General features: G+C 29.2%; 2 protein-coding genes across 2 annotated transcripts in view; one reads left to right on the top strand and one right to left on the bottom strand.

The window, feature by feature from the left end:
* LOC100206601 (CLK4-associating serine/arginine rich protein) overlaps positions 1 to 11,239 on the top strand; it is a 53,244-nt gene extending 42,005 nt beyond the window's left edge. Inside the window, exons 16-21 of the mRNA XM_065799275.1 lie at positions 8,066 to 8,126; positions 8,222 to 8,280; positions 10,223 to 10,269; positions 10,427 to 10,467; positions 10,634 to 10,683; positions 11,035 to 11,239. Of these exons, the coding sequence (XP_065655347.1) occupies positions 8,066 to 8,126; positions 8,222 to 8,280; positions 10,223 to 10,269; positions 10,427 to 10,467; positions 10,634 to 10,683; positions 11,035 to 11,043 (267 nt within the window). The 3' untranslated portion in view covers positions 11,044 to 11,239. The remainder of the gene's footprint in view (positions 1 to 8,065; positions 8,127 to 8,221; positions 8,281 to 10,222; positions 10,270 to 10,426; positions 10,468 to 10,633; positions 10,684 to 11,034) is intronic.
* LOC136081657 (uncharacterized) lies at positions 8,275 to 10,026 on the bottom strand. Its single transcript, XM_065799279.1, has 2 exons — positions 9,636 to 10,026; positions 8,275 to 9,286 (listed from the first exon to the last, which is right to left on the bottom strand). Exons 1-2 carry the CDS (start codon positions 10,009 to 10,011, stop codon positions 8,289 to 8,291), a joined length of 1,374 nt encoding a protein of 457 aa, XP_065655351.1. The 5' UTR covers positions 10,012 to 10,026; the 3' UTR covers positions 8,275 to 8,288.
* Positions 11,240 to 15,771: the final 4,532 nt, after the last annotated feature.

The following is a 15,771-nucleotide window of genomic DNA, read 5'->3' as shown; positions in this document are numbered from 1 at the left end:
TCAATATTAAATCTTGTCAAAATACATGGGAATTGAAAGATAACGTTTTTTTATCCTTTATATCCCATATGTATTTTGTCTGAATGGTGTCTTATGAATACTTTTTATTTTTAATAATTTATTTTTGGCAAAACGTTTTTTCCATTCACCCTTTGTTAAACTAATACATTGTTTATTAGGTGCATTCTTAGAAGAAACATCACATTTATATACCACAATTTTTGATAAACATTTTCCATTTATAAGGCAATTGTTTTTTTGTTTACAATTACAGTTTTATGTAAATTTTTTCATTTAGAATTTTTGTTTCTAAACAATATTATTGTGACCTTTTATAATTCTTTCTACTTTTTCTGCTGGAAAAAAAAATGAATTTACTTCTAAGAAAAAATTATAACTACATTGTTAAGGTGGAAACCAGGGAAAAATTAGTCTTTTTTGAAATTATTTTGAAAAGTGTTAAAATCAAATTAAAGGCCTTTAGGGTGTCTTTTTTTGTGAAAACTTTTCTGTTGTAAAAATATTTTGCATTTAAGCAAAATATACCCTGCTAGGTACTCTCAAGTCCTTTATACAAGGGGGGTTGGAATTTTAGTCCAGATCTAATAAACAGGGGGATCTTAATAAAAGTGGGGGTATATGGGCTAATTTTTATTTAAAAATATAAGTTTTTTTAATTAAAAAATTCAGTTTATAAATCTAAACTAATATTTTTTACAAAACACGCATAAAACTATTTAATTCTAGCATGGCTTGCGGTAAAATGTGTATTTTCTAACAGCTGTTTTGTCATAATTTCAATAGGATTTAATATGCTGATATAGGTGTTATACTATAGTGAGAAATAAACCAAAAGGTCATTTTCAGCAAATCAAGATTTACTAAGTTGGCGATTTTCAAAGCCTGTTTACACAAGGTTTCGTTTGTATCAGTGACTGAAAGAATTATTTTCTAATTTTTAAGGTTGATTTTCACTGAATTTTTTTTTAGTTTTAAGATAAAAATAAAGTTTTTGTTAATGATAAGTAAAAATTAATAAACGAGGGGGGGGGGGGGGATTTTCCAAAAATTAATAAACTTCCTCCCCCTCCCCCTCCTTTTTTTTTTATTTTTTATTTTTTATTATTATTATTAAGGACTTGATATTATAGCCTATTGAGTTCTAATGTCAAGGCAACAGTCTCAGAAACCTTTTTTCAAAACATGGTTGAAACACTCTGACCCCTCTGCCTACCCAAACTAGCAAAGTTTTTTAATCTTTATTTAACCCAACACCACATACATTTTTTTCTTAATGGTTAAAAAAAAATTTTTTTTCAATATTTGAAGAATGGGGTCTTCCTCTTTTGTTAGTTGTTGCCTTACTTTTTCTAATTAAACAATCAGCAATATTCATTTTGAACTCGCTGAGTTTCAATAATGTTGTGCCTTCATTTTGATGGCAATATAAGATGATTGAACCACAACCATGTCAAAAAAGCGAAAAAGCAATTTGTGGTACCATTTTTTAGACCGTATACTAATTCTGTGAAGACTAAGAAATCCATCTAATAGGTCTACTGCACCCATAAACATGTTATATGTTGTTACAATGGATGGAGAAACATACACTTTCCTACGTTGACAGTAGTGTTACACCACAATTATCAAACAATTTGACACCCTCAATTTTGACGCCCTCAATTCAACACCACAGTCATAGTCATAGGTGGTTATCCACAGAACCTCTGCCATTTTTTCTCATGACTTGATCTAATATCATTTTTATTTTTGAAAGACGATTTGCTCTTACTGTACCTAGACAACCAATTGCTTGCTCATGAAGTGTCTTGAAAAGATCAACACCTGTGTACCAATTGTCGCAGAATAGTTAATACCACTTGTTCATAGGAATATGATGAAGTAATGTTAGCACTATATTTCCAGAGGCTTTTAAATTTGGTTGATTTAAGCACACATCAATGGCACCGTATGGTATAATTTATAACTTTCAAGTTCATACCACAATGGTATGAACTTGAAAGTTATAAATCAACCCATCAATTCAAGATAAAACATACAGTTTGTAACCCCGTTTCTTAGGTTTCTTTAGATTGTATTGTTTGAGCCCAGATTTCCCTTTGAATGAAATTATTTGTTTACCAATACATAATAAATCTGATGGTTTTAGATTTGAAAATTTTTTTTGTAAATGATCGACAAAGAGGCGGATCTTATAAAGCCGACCTGTGCAGTTTTCAGGACAGGTCAGATTGTCACTACAGTGTAGAAATTTTTTAATTTTTTCAAACCTATTTACTGGCATTGTACCTGCAACTTTTTCAAAATAAAATTCTTTGCTCCAGTACAATCTTGTATTTGGCATCTTTACCAGACTCATTGCATACAAAATACCAATAAATTGTTAAAGTTTGTTGCATGACAAGTTCAATATCTTCATCATCACTTTGCATTGTCTTAAAGTCTAATGTTATTTTTTAACTTTGTCTGCATACTGCTTTTCCATACTAAGGAGCGTTTCTTCACTAAAAGTATAAAAAATGTACATTTATCAACAGATTATAGCTAAAGTAAATTATGAATCATAAATAATCATATATATATATATATATATATATATATATATATATATATATATATATATATATATATATATATATATATATATTTATTTACTAGTGTGTAAACTGTCTAAGAGCAGTATTAGGTGTATACAAAATGTTACCTTTATTATGACCTCCATTGTTGCATGATGCAGATGCTAGAGATGTTGTGTTAATAGAATCATCATCATTTGTGTCACTATCACTTGGTTCTTTTAAAATCTCCTCATCATGTTGCTTTAAAGCAACAAACAGTAAAATGAAGCTAGCAGAACCCATATATGGAAAAAATGGTTATATTTCTTTTTATTACACTCACTAAAGATTAAAAATACTTGAAATAATTTTATATATATTCTAACCCTATATATATGTTTAGATAATTAGTTCAAAAAATACCTCTTTCAACAGTAGCTAAATGCGGATTTCTGCTTGTTTGAAATTAATAATAAGGGCAGTTCTTATAAACAAAAAAACAAATCATGTGTTTTAAACCGTGGGTTTATTAGTAAATTTTACGGAATAACTAAACATATGCGTATTAATTTAAATTTACACTATGAAAAGTCAAATTCTGTTTGTTTCTTTAAATATACAATATGCGGTGTTGGATTAACAAGCAATTTCTTGAGTGTCTAATAACTCTATGATAATTTATACAAATTTCGATTATAAACTGTTTTCTAAATATGAGACTTTTTTACTAACCCATAATAATAAGATTTAGTAGTTGATGATAGCCAGAGCTAGCATATATTAACTACTTATTAAATACTGGCATATAATATGGACATAAACACATACTCTTATAGCAGAAAGATTGTATTGAGTATTAGGTGGATACATTAAGGCAACTGCTTTTGCTTTTGATATATCAAAGGTTTATGATAAAGTCTTCTCCACACTGCTCTTTTATAGAGTTTTTAAGTTGAAGTTATTTTTACTTCAGATTTTTTTTAACCACTCTTTCGAGCAGGTTGACATGAAATAGAAGCCATTGAAAACGAATTAAAAGCCGCACCTTTTTCATTTTTTGACCATTTCTCTAATTATTTAAAACCTTCAAAAAATGAGGGGGTCCTAAACTTTATGTGGCTGTATCTTTTAAGTGTCAAAATATATTTTGATAAAATTTGAAACCTAATTACAATTTATGTTTGAATTCAAAATAAAGAATTTTTTTTTTTTCAAAAAAACAATTTCCCTCAACCAGGGGGATGCAGGGGTCATTTTTCAATGGTATTCCTGCACTTGTGATCTGACTGATGTGATTTTTAGCAAAAAAATTATCATTTTAATGAATATTAGCAAAATAATAGTTGCAATTATCTTCTCGCCAAAAATCTATTAGGAATGCAACAAATTTTCCATCTCTACTAACACACACAAAACATGAATAAATCTCTGATAACAAAATCAGACAAATGAAATGCCACAAACAGTATTTTAAAAATTATAATGTTACAAAAATAAAAAAGAAATTTTTATTATTAATATATTATTATTTATATTATATTATATATATTTATTTATATTATATATATTATTAATTATATAGTATTTTTTCAATCTAAATAATTGAAAAATCTTCTTACAATCTCGTTTAACTGTATTCAACAACCATAGCTCTTAGCTTTTTACCGTGATGGACATTTTTCTCAGACACAACGAACCTTTTCAGTGTCTTGTTTAACTTTTTAGTGTCTTGTTTAACTTTTCAGTGTCTTGTTTATGCACTGCTTCAGATGTTTGTTTTGATGTAATATCGAGCAGAATTTTCTGCCTATTGAGATACTCCTTAAAATGGAACCTGATTATGTCAACTAGTTTTACGACACAGCGGTCTTGTTCCTCAAAGTTCGTGTATCTTTTGAGTGTCAAAATATATTTTGATAAAATTTGAAGCCTAATTACAATTTATGATGGGATTCAAGATAATATTTTGTTTCTTTTCAAATATTACTTTCCCTCAACAGATGGATGCAGGGGGTGTTTTTCAGAGGCATTTTTGCTCTTGTTTGCAAATCACATGGTTTGTGCATGAAATTAAAGTTAATTTTATTTAGAGACTAATTACAAATGATCTAATATCAAACTAATGGCATAAACACGATAATTTAGACAAGTTAGTCTCAATAAATTACATCAATGGTCTGATAATTTATTTAAATTAAGCAATTTGTAAGAGTATTGATTTATAAAATTTTAAAAATCTAATACAGAATAAATAAAAACTAAATATACTAAATAAACTAAATAAACTAAATATACTAAATAAAAATACTATAAAACTAAATAAAAATACTAATAAAAAATAAAAACTAATAAATAATAAAAATACTAAAAACTAATAAATAAAAAAATAATAAAAATTCTAAAAACTAAATATACCAAATAAAAACGTTCTTGTACAAAATGAGTCTGCAAAAAACAAGATCTCATTTAGAAAATAGGAGATGGATATGTTTCTGTTGTGTCGATAAAGAAAAAAAATGTCTATCTTTGGAGAAGAATGATTCATTGATTCATCTGATCACAGACTTTGTGGACCCTGGACTCAGTCTGAGTCTATGTTCTCATCTATCTGGAATATACGGAAGCTGCAAGATAAACTTATATTTAAAACAAAAAGGTAAAGCTATCAGTAAAGCTGTGGATACTTCCTGGATAAATGGTCGTGATCAAGTTAAAAAGTTTGGAAGAATTAAACAAAAAAGATGCCAACTGCAATTGTGCTATTGTCTGCCTCGGGCAATGTACTAAAAGTAGTAGTACACTTAATCTTTTTGAATTCATCTACGTAGAATTCAGAAAGATTAAGTGTACTACTGAAAAGATTACTTCGAAAAAAGAAATTCATTTTGCTCAGAATGCTGTCAAATTGTTGGTCCTGGTATTCGACATCCTTGCAGCAAAAAAACAACTGTTCAAGATCTTCACACCTTAATTACTTCAAAAAATCAAAATATCGCTGACAGAATTGTTTCTTGTACGCTAAAGAAAATATCTGTTGTTGGTGATCGTAAAAAAAATAAAGCTTGCAACAGGAAGAAAAGCTCTTACAGAGACCGATCACATATAAGGCATATAATAAGTGAAACAATCATGAACTTGAAGATAAACCATGATCTTCCAATTTGTGCAGTGTTAGGAATAATGAAGGAGATAAGAAAAGATTGGACGATCTAGAATACAGGAGAACACCTATGCTGAAGTTACGAAAGGTCACGCTACTTGAATAGGTTTTATGATGTGATAAAATATCAGCTCAAGATTGGTAAAAACGTTTTTGAAAAAGATATTGTTTATTGTACTGACCTAATCTATGCTTGTAATATGTTAATACTATTATTTTCAGCAAGTTAATATTTGGTTAAATTTTGTTTGATTTAGCAGCTGAATGCTGTTTTGGGATGAAACTCGATATGTACAAATGTGTGGAGTCCACGATTTGCTCAAAAGTATATGTCCATAATGTATTCGCAATGAAGATTTCACTTGGATGGAAGTTTCACTTTTTTTTTGTAAATTCACCTCCTCAATGCCGTAAAGGCCACTACAGACAAGGAGGCTACTTATTTGTGGTATAACCCTTTCTCAACTCTATAACTCCGAAGCACGAACTTTGAGGAACAAGGTCGCTGCGTTGTGAAACAAGTTGACATAATAAGGTTCCATTTCAAAGAGTATCTCAATAGGCAGAAAAACCTCATTTTTTGAAGGTTTTAAATATTTAGAGAAATGGTCAAAAAATAAAAAAGGTGCAGCTTTTAATTCGTTTTCAATGGTTTCTATTTCACGTCAACCTGCTGGAAAGAGTGGTTAAAAAAAATCTGAAGTAAAAATAACTTTAACTTAAAACCTCTATAAATGAGCAGTGTCCATAACCTTGCTTTATTTGTTGTATTTGGAAAAAATTTAAAAAAAATTATTTAATCATTGCTTTCTAATTGCAGTATAATAGTACATACAATATTCCTACATACAATGTTCCTACATAATTATACAAACTTTAGAAGTGGAGAGTTATCAAAATTGGAACACCTAAGAAATAAATGTTTTTTATTTATTATACTTTTAACCATAAATTTGACTGAATTGATTGCGCTGTTATTAGAAATAAATTTAGTTTTGTCAAGGCTGATTTCCTAAATTGAAACACGTCAATCCATCACCAGACAATTTAAACATATCATTCAAAATTTATAATAGGATTAAAAGTCCCCAGGCAAAATGAAATTCTATAAATAATAAGTTGTTCAAAAGCTTCAACTATTATGACGTTCTGTTATTCTATTGATTAAATATAAATCACTAAATAAAGTATTGTTTTTAAGATTTATGATTGTAACATTTTATTTTTATATTGCGCCTGAACTAATTCTTTAACCCTTTGATTTTAGCACTAATTAAGTAAAGAAAACTTTATAGTTCCGTTTAAGTAAACTTTGGACTGTTTTGTTATATCACTGCAGTATTATGCTTGCAGCAGTATTATGCTTGCAGCAACTTATAAGAAGATAAGTTTATGTTATTACTTGCATGTTAAATTGTATTAAACACAAAAAACTCTATAACCCGCAGAAGTATAGTTTACCTGGCGTAATGTAGTGTAAAAAAACAAATTAGATCACCTAAAAAAATTACGCCAAAAAGCTTTAAATTGATGGTGCATATGTATTTTATGAGGGATAACTTTCAAAATCTCTCAAAAGAAAATAAAACATTTTACTAGAAGACATTTTATTTCCAAACAAATGCAATTTCTCCAGTTAAGGCACTGTTTGGAAACTCTCCTCTATATATATATGGTTTAGTATTCGTCAAGAGAGAGATGTTAATTGTATGGATGTGTGGTGTGACTCAAACAAGACAAGAAAATAAGCCATGACCTTAGACAGATATTAGAAATAGTGAGTGTATCAAACAAGCTTAATCAAAAAAGATTAAAATGGTTTAGGCATGTTGAGCAATGAGTATGCAGGGGATTTGGGTATAAGCATGTAGAGAGGTAGAAGTATGAAAACATGGAGAGAGTAAGTTATGTATGATGTGAACAAGGAAAGAAGATGCTTCAGATTGTTTATAATAGAGAAACAACATAAATTGGGAAGACTAAATAAATAAAACTAGGATGATGATGATAATAATAATGATGAACGGCAAAAGTTGTTTTATTAAAATATTCTAAAATTAGTTTAAATTATTTGCGTTTTCAGCTATTTTTCTTAATCTAAATAAATACATTTTCAGATCGAACTTCCGGAAATAACTCTGTATTTTTTTTCAATGTTTAACGAAATATAAACGCATACAAAGCTTTTGTTATTGTATAACTAAGCCTGAACAAAACTTCAGTTATACATTTACAACAAAACATTTACTACAAAACATTTACAAAAGTGAAATATGTTTTACTACAACAACAAAAAAAAAAAAGCATAGTGTATTTTTATATTTAGAGCAAGTTGACACCAAGAGAAAAAATGAAACTTCGTATGCAAAAACTCTTAAGCAAGCAAAGTATGGTTTTTAAATTATTTTTTCATTGTTTAATTTGTAATAAATACTATATACATGTAAAATCTTTTTAATATTTGATTTTTATTGATTTTCAGTAAAAAATGATAAGAAAGTTGAATTAAAAAAACAGGCGCAAAAGGAAATGCTTATCGAGGTAAGTTATTATGTGATAATTATTGAGCAAATGTTGATTCCTCCTTTTTCTGTTTGTACTTGTAAAGTATATTTGCCAATCGGAAACAAGCCAACATATTTTACTGTGAGCCCAAGTGGTATTTCACCACTCTGTATTTTCAATGTTTTTGTTACATTTTTATTTGAAACTTTAACCAAGGAACTGCAGTTAGCAAAATCAAATCTATAAGCTATGTAAAGTTTGGTATCGCGAAAATCGCTTTTGTTTTCAATATTAAACTTAATTTCTAATGTTTCGTTTTTAACTTTAGATACATAACCTCCTGTGTAGTCTACTCTCTTTTCGGGAATGTTGTTCCATGCTTTAGTAACTTTCGTAAAACCTTTAGTCATTTTAGCAGGAAGATCAAATAAAGAATGTTTTAATTTTACTGAGTTGAAATCTGGGTTGACACCTGTCCAGCATATTGAATTGTTCTCGAAATCATTCATTAAATCCTTAGCATTCATTTTTATGTTTGTGCTAAATGAACCCTGTTGAGTTATTATTTTTTCTATAGCATTCAACATCACTATTGTGTAATATTTAATTATCAAAAGACTCATCTGAGCATGTGCCAATATCGAAGGATGTTTACCTGTTATAAGTTCTTTCTCACCTACATCCTGTGATTTTTCTGCATATTGCTCAATGTTTAAGCTGGTTAAACTATACTTAATTGCCATGTCTAAAATCACTGTTTCTGATATTTTGTGCTTTGTTGTGATCTTTTTTTCAAAAAGCGATCGATCGTAAAATACTATAAAGATGAGGTCTACACGATTGTGCATTCGATATAATTTGAATATTAATTTTTGTAATGTTTTTTGCAAAATTTCTTTTTCCAAAGCTCCGTCATTAATATTGAATTCCCATAGTATTATATCAAATGTGTCGTTGTTTGTAACGTATTCTTGTAAACACTTTTCGAAATACATTGATGAGACTCCGCCTACAGCGATTACTCGGCGCACCATTTGACTGCCTGTTTAAAACGAAAAATTTCTTTAGTTTATGTAATTTTGTAAAATATTATTTGCTACAGGAGTTGACTATGTAATAATAATCCGTATGTTTTTTTTTGTGTAATTCGTTTGTTTTTATTTCTTTTATGTTTTGGTCAATCATTTTATGGCCGAATCCAATTAAGTTGATTAAACGTAAATTTATTGACTTTATTTAGTTTCATCACTAGAAATGCGCCGAACACATAAAAAGTTAATTTTTGTTTTTTCTACAAATCTACAATCTACATCACTTTTTTTCTTGTTAATTATCATTGATGGTGAAATCTATCTTTTCGTTTTGTAAATAATTTAAAAGATTGAAAATACCTGTCGTCACACCGATTGTATTATTCCACCAATTTGCCAAAGCATTATGAAATACATATTTTTGATTTTCTTCGCCAAGTTCACTTCCCACGCTTACTGATTCTCCTATCACGTACAACATAACGTTAATACCTTTTGCTGCTTTTTCAAGTTGACTTTCTATCGCTTGTTTTGATAATATACCTTCGTTTTCAATACCTTTATTTATTAACTCTTCACTTAGATATAGATCTTTTAATGTTTTGTATTTGGTATATGACCACGCCTCTGATGGAGGTTTTAGTAAAATTTTTTTCAGTTTTAAAAAAGTTTTTATTTGATCCTCTTCACTTTGGATTAAATTTATTGCTGAAAAATAAAAAAGTAGCAAAAACATCTTTATCACGTTTTTATCATACTGAAAATCAAAAACTAACTTGCTTACTTTCGGTACATTTATTTTGATTATTTATGTAAACTTTTCAGAATAACTATATAAACATTTTGAAAAATGGCTATTTATATCTAAAAAAATTTTTATCTTATTTTTGTTTAATATTACTTTGATGAACTTGAATTCTAATATTTTCAAATGTTATTTCTCATAGGAACGAGAAATGGAAATATTTCAAATGAGTCGTATGATGAAGTTAAAGTATGTTTGATTACCTAATTAATAGAAATGAAGATATTAAGTTCCTTAAAATTGTATTCATGCTGCTTCGTTTTACTTGTTGTTTATTAAAAAAAATTATCTTTTTATTTGATTTGATTTAGTAACTATGTTGTAAGTATGTAACTATGTGATTTAGAGAACGCGAACGACGACAGAGACGCTCTGTTTCGCCTAGAGGTTTTTAAATTTCTGAATTTCAACTATTTTTTTGTACTAAAACAGTTTTATAGCACATAATATTTCAATAAAACCTTATAATATATTCTTTTATAAATTTTATAATTCTGTTTATATGTTGTTTGTTAAATATATTATATAACAAATATTAAATATGTGAATTTAGGTAGAACTGTAGAAAATCATCAAGATCGTTCGTCAAGTCGAAGTGAATCTGTAAGCTGTTATTTATTGAATTTTATTCTTGCTGCCGATTAAGCATAACTTTAAAAGTTCAATTAAAAAACGCTCTTGAACAAATTTTTTGAAAAGACACCTCCTTTCTTTAATACTGCCACCGATGTTTGGAAGTCTTTTCCGACCCACCTGATAGATTCATTAAAAAAAAGTAAAACAAAACATAACAAATTAACAACCAATGCTAATTTACATGTATGTACTCATTCAAATGCTTATTCGACAACATTTTTCACAGGATCGAGAATACTCCTTTTTCCCCTGTTTTTAAATCTTGTTTCCCAAATTTTTTGAAAGTTTCAAGTAGTTTATTTTATTTTTTACTTTTAGCCTGAATAATAGCGGTTCAAAGAGTTTTTAAAAACTAAATGTACGAATGAACGATGCATGATCGCTAATGACGATTGCGATGAACGAAGAGACTCGTCGGTCTCTTTGTTATATATTCATTTTTTATTGTGAATAAGAGAATGAACGTTACCTCATCGCGTTATGCAGTGTAGACTAATTTGGTATGAATAAAAATTTCGAATTATCTTGACTAGTATTAAATTTCTATAATAAATTGCAGTTAAATTTATATTAGTATAACTGGCTCTAATTTTAGTTGGTATTTTTATTATTTTTTATGGCATTTTAATTCCATTCAAATTCATAACAATCGACTGTGTCCTTGTGTATACTTATTTAGAATCTGATTTTATTTGATTGTTAGAGAATTTCCCTGTTTTTCTTCATTATATTGTAATAATAAAGCAGAAAAAGCTGGGACTAATTTAGGGACATTCTATTTTTACTCTAGCAATTTGAACAGGATAATATTTAAAAGTATTTAGTTTAATGAGCAGCAAACCTTCTTGGGGTGTTTTCTATTGAATTTTTTTTTCTTCATTTACGGTGTTAAATACATTTACAACATAAAGTGGAATTGTTAATTTATTTAAGAATTTCAAATTCAAAATGAATTGAAATATTTTTATAAAAAAAGTATTATAAACAACTTTAAGTATCAACTTAAAACTATTTTTGTAAAAACTTAACTTTTTGTAATTTATTACAAAAATTAAAAGCTTATGCGATCTTTATGCGCACTCTATACGATTCACACGAAATAAATTTGTTTTATTTGTAGAAATACTTAAGGTGGTTCCTATATAGGTGCGGCTGGATAGCTCTTATGATTAAAGCGTTTAGAACCTGTTGGGCGTTACGAGTTCAAATCCAGCTGTCGCTAACTCAGTGCTTGTGTTGGTCAATAACGGACGCTGCTTTGAATTATATTACGCAAATATTGATTTTATATATACTTAACTGATGTTAAACTCTTGCAAGAGACTATATATATATATATATATATATATATATATATATATATATATATATATATATATATATATATATATATATATATATATATATATATATATATATATATAGTTCTTTAGTTTATATAGTTATATATAGTATATATAGTTCTAGTATATATAGTTCTTAGTATATATAGTTCTATAGAACTATATATATATATATATAGTATATTATAAAAGGCCACAACTACGCGTTAATTAATAAAAATGAACATATAAAAGAAAAAAACACTGATTATTGTAATTGTAAACAAAAAATAGATTGCCCTCTAAATGGAAAATGCCTTTCGAAAAATGTAATTTACAAGTGCATTGTTTCCTCACAAAACAACCCTGATAAACAATATATTGGCTTAACCGAGGGGGAATGGAAAAAACGTTATGCCAACCACAAACAATCGTTTAAACACAAAAAATATTCAAAAGAGACTATGCTGTCAAAATATATTTGGGATTTAAAAGAAAAAAATAAAAATTTTAATTTACAATGGTCTATTCTAAAATCTGCCCCTGCCTACAATAACATTTCCAAAAAATGTATGCTATGTTTGCAAGAAAAATTTGAAATAATTACTCATTTGAATCAAGAAAATTTATTAAATAAAAAATCTGAATTAATTTCTAAATGTAGGCACGAAAATAAATACCTCTTAAAAAATTATAAAAACAAATGACCAAATTAAACTATCCCCATTCCAAAGAAAATTATTTCATAATTACTTTCTGTAACTTCCCGTTAACAAAAAAATATTGTAATTAAAAATTTTTTATAATTTTTTATAATAATTTATAACTTCCTGTAAAATATTTTTTTCTATAAATTGAATTTTTTTTGAGATTTAGTAACTCTTCCTGATGATCCAGCGATGGTGAAACTCCGAGTAGAAGATAAAAGTTAGATAAGTGTTTTTTACTAATTAATTATTGCTCTGTTCTTTAATAAAATTGAGCTCTCTATTTGTAAAATACACTAACATAATTTACATATATATATATATATATATATATATATATATATATATATATATATAAAACCCCTAACTGGTTGTCAAAAAGTTTTTCCGTATTTTGTTGACAAAAAGTAAAAATTAAAATGCCGGAATTAAATAAAGAAACTAAATTAGCATTATTTGGTTGCACTCGTTTTGTCCGATACTATATATATATATATATATATATATATATATATATATATATATATATATATATATATATATATATATATATATATATATATATATATATATATAGTATCGGACAAAACGAGTGCAACCAAATAATGCTAATTTAGTTTCTTTATTTAAAAGTGCTGCATTTTTTTAATTTAGAGAAATAACTATGTAACTGTTTAGAGACACAGTTCTTCAAGTTTTATTCATCACAAAGTTCATTATTTGTACACGAAAATTAATAAATTAATCAAAAGTATTAAAAAAAGTTGATTTCCTTCTGGACAAAACAAGTGCAACTCGACAAAATGTTGACCAAGCTGTATTTCACTATCAATATTTCGTGGCGAATCCTTTGTTGTCGATCACAGCCTTGCATCTTCGAGGCAAAGATTCAATCAGGTGATCAATGAAACTTTGTGGAATCGCTGCCCAGGCCTTTTGGATTTGTTCAAACAGTTGATCTTTATTACGAACACCTTCACGATTAATTCTGCGGTTGACGATCTCCCACAGGTTCTCGATAGGGTTGAGATCCAGAGATTGAGGCGGCCAATCCATCACCGATAGGTGGTTGTCTTGAAACCACTGCTTGACTACTTTTGCAGTGTGTTTCGCATTGTTGTCTTGCTGAAAAACCCATTTTATTGTCATATTCCATTCAGCATGAGGTAACGTAACATCTTTCAGGATATTTTTATACATAAAACGATCCATTATTCCATCGTTTTGATGTATTGGACCTAGACCGTTAGCAGAAAAATACCCCCAGACCATTACATTGCCTCCACCATGCTTCACGGTCTTATGGCAGTAACGTAAATCGAGGCGTTTTCCGGCCGGTTGACGTACACGGCAAATGCCATCGCTCCCAATGATGTTGAACTTCGATTCATCACTGAACAGGACAGTTCGCCATTTCTGCACATTCCTGTCAATATGAGATGTAGCAAACAGGAGTCTTTTCTTCTGGTTTTTTAGTGAAATCAGCGGTTTCTTTGAAGGACGTCGAGAAAACAATCCGGCTTCAACAGCACGTAGTCAGATTGTTCGGTCCGATACGGGCAGCTCTAATTGCTTTTGTATCTCGACTGATGATATCCAGGGATCCTTTTTGACGGATCTGACGATCATAGAATCCTCTCTAGAAGTGGCGGAACGCGGTCTTCCACTTTTGTTATCTGCTGCCAACTTCCCCGTAGAACGATATTTGCGGCTGTGGCGCAGTGGTTAGAGCGCTTGCTTTATAAGCAGGAGATCCAGGTTCGAAACGAGCTCTGGACAAATTTTCGCGTCACGGTAAGGAAGGAGGCGTGAACTTCCTGGTTAAATGCACTTCCACGGTGCTCTGTGACAAGACCGTTAGGACTTCTTGGGGCACCTAAAATAAAATTAAAAAAAAAAAAAATATTTGGAACATAGTCTTGATACGGTCCATTTTTTCACGCGATATTTATCACAAATACTTTTTTGTGACATTCCACTTACGTAATTGCCAATAATTTTCTTTCTTAGTTCCAATCCAAGACTGTCGGGAGCCATTTTTGCACTTGAAGTCATAAAAATAATAAAAATAATAATCACGCTTCTCAAGGCTTACCCTGTTACATTTACCTTGTGATGATACAATAATGCTCTGTTGAACACAACGTCTTGGTTGGATGTGGACTGTATTGATGTAATGAAGCACTTGTTGTATTTCACTTCTTGTATTGATGTTCTTCAACACTTTGATAAAACTCACTTCGATAAACTGTCTTGGTAATACTGACTGATTGACTTCCATATACTGACTGAATTACATGTCGATTTACATGCCTCTTATATAGTAAAATGAACCTGTGTGAACCTGTTCTGGAAGATTCTAGATGCTTCTTTTCGATGCTTCTGCAAGCTTCTGGATGCGTCTGGATGCGTCTGGATCCTTCTGAATGTTTCTGGATGCTACTGGATGCTTCCAGATGCTTCTTCTGGAAACTTCTGGAAGCTTCTGCATGCTTCTAGAAACTTCTGGAAACTTCTGGATACTACTTTTAATTATTAAAAAACTTTGGTGACGTTGACACGAGCCAGACTTAAGAAAATGAAACAAACCAAAAAAGTTGCACTTGTTTTGTCCGCTGCAAAATGGCACTTGTCAACGAAATTCTGCCTGTGTGCTGTCACCTGTCAGCTGATTGCTCATGTCATGGCATGCTATGACTCCAGACTCCTGAACTGTTTGCTGTGGTAGTATAGTTCGTTTTGTTTTCAAGACATAAAATTAGGAACACTTTTTTGCATTGTTCGATGTTGGTTGCAAATGTTTTGTCCAGTACTATATATATAATTCTTATTTTACCGCTTAATAAGAAATAAATAATAAAAGTATATAAGTAAGGTGTAATGTATAAAAATATGTATAAAAATGGTCGGTGTGGAATAGACTTACCAACCCCCGTATTTACGGGTCAGCTAGTATATATGAAAGTGATAAAAAGGCTGAATGATCATAACTTAAATTTAAAAAGTATAGTGCTGCATAAGTTATG

Source organism: Hydra vulgaris, chromosome 06, assembly GCF_038396675.1.
Source record: "Hydra vulgaris chromosome 06, alternate assembly HydraT2T_AEP".
Lineage (NCBI taxonomy): Eukaryota > Metazoa > Cnidaria > Hydrozoa > Anthoathecata > Hydridae > Hydra > Hydra vulgaris.
Note: the sequence above shows the minus strand (reverse complement) of the source record. Positions and strands in the feature narration are given on the sequence as shown.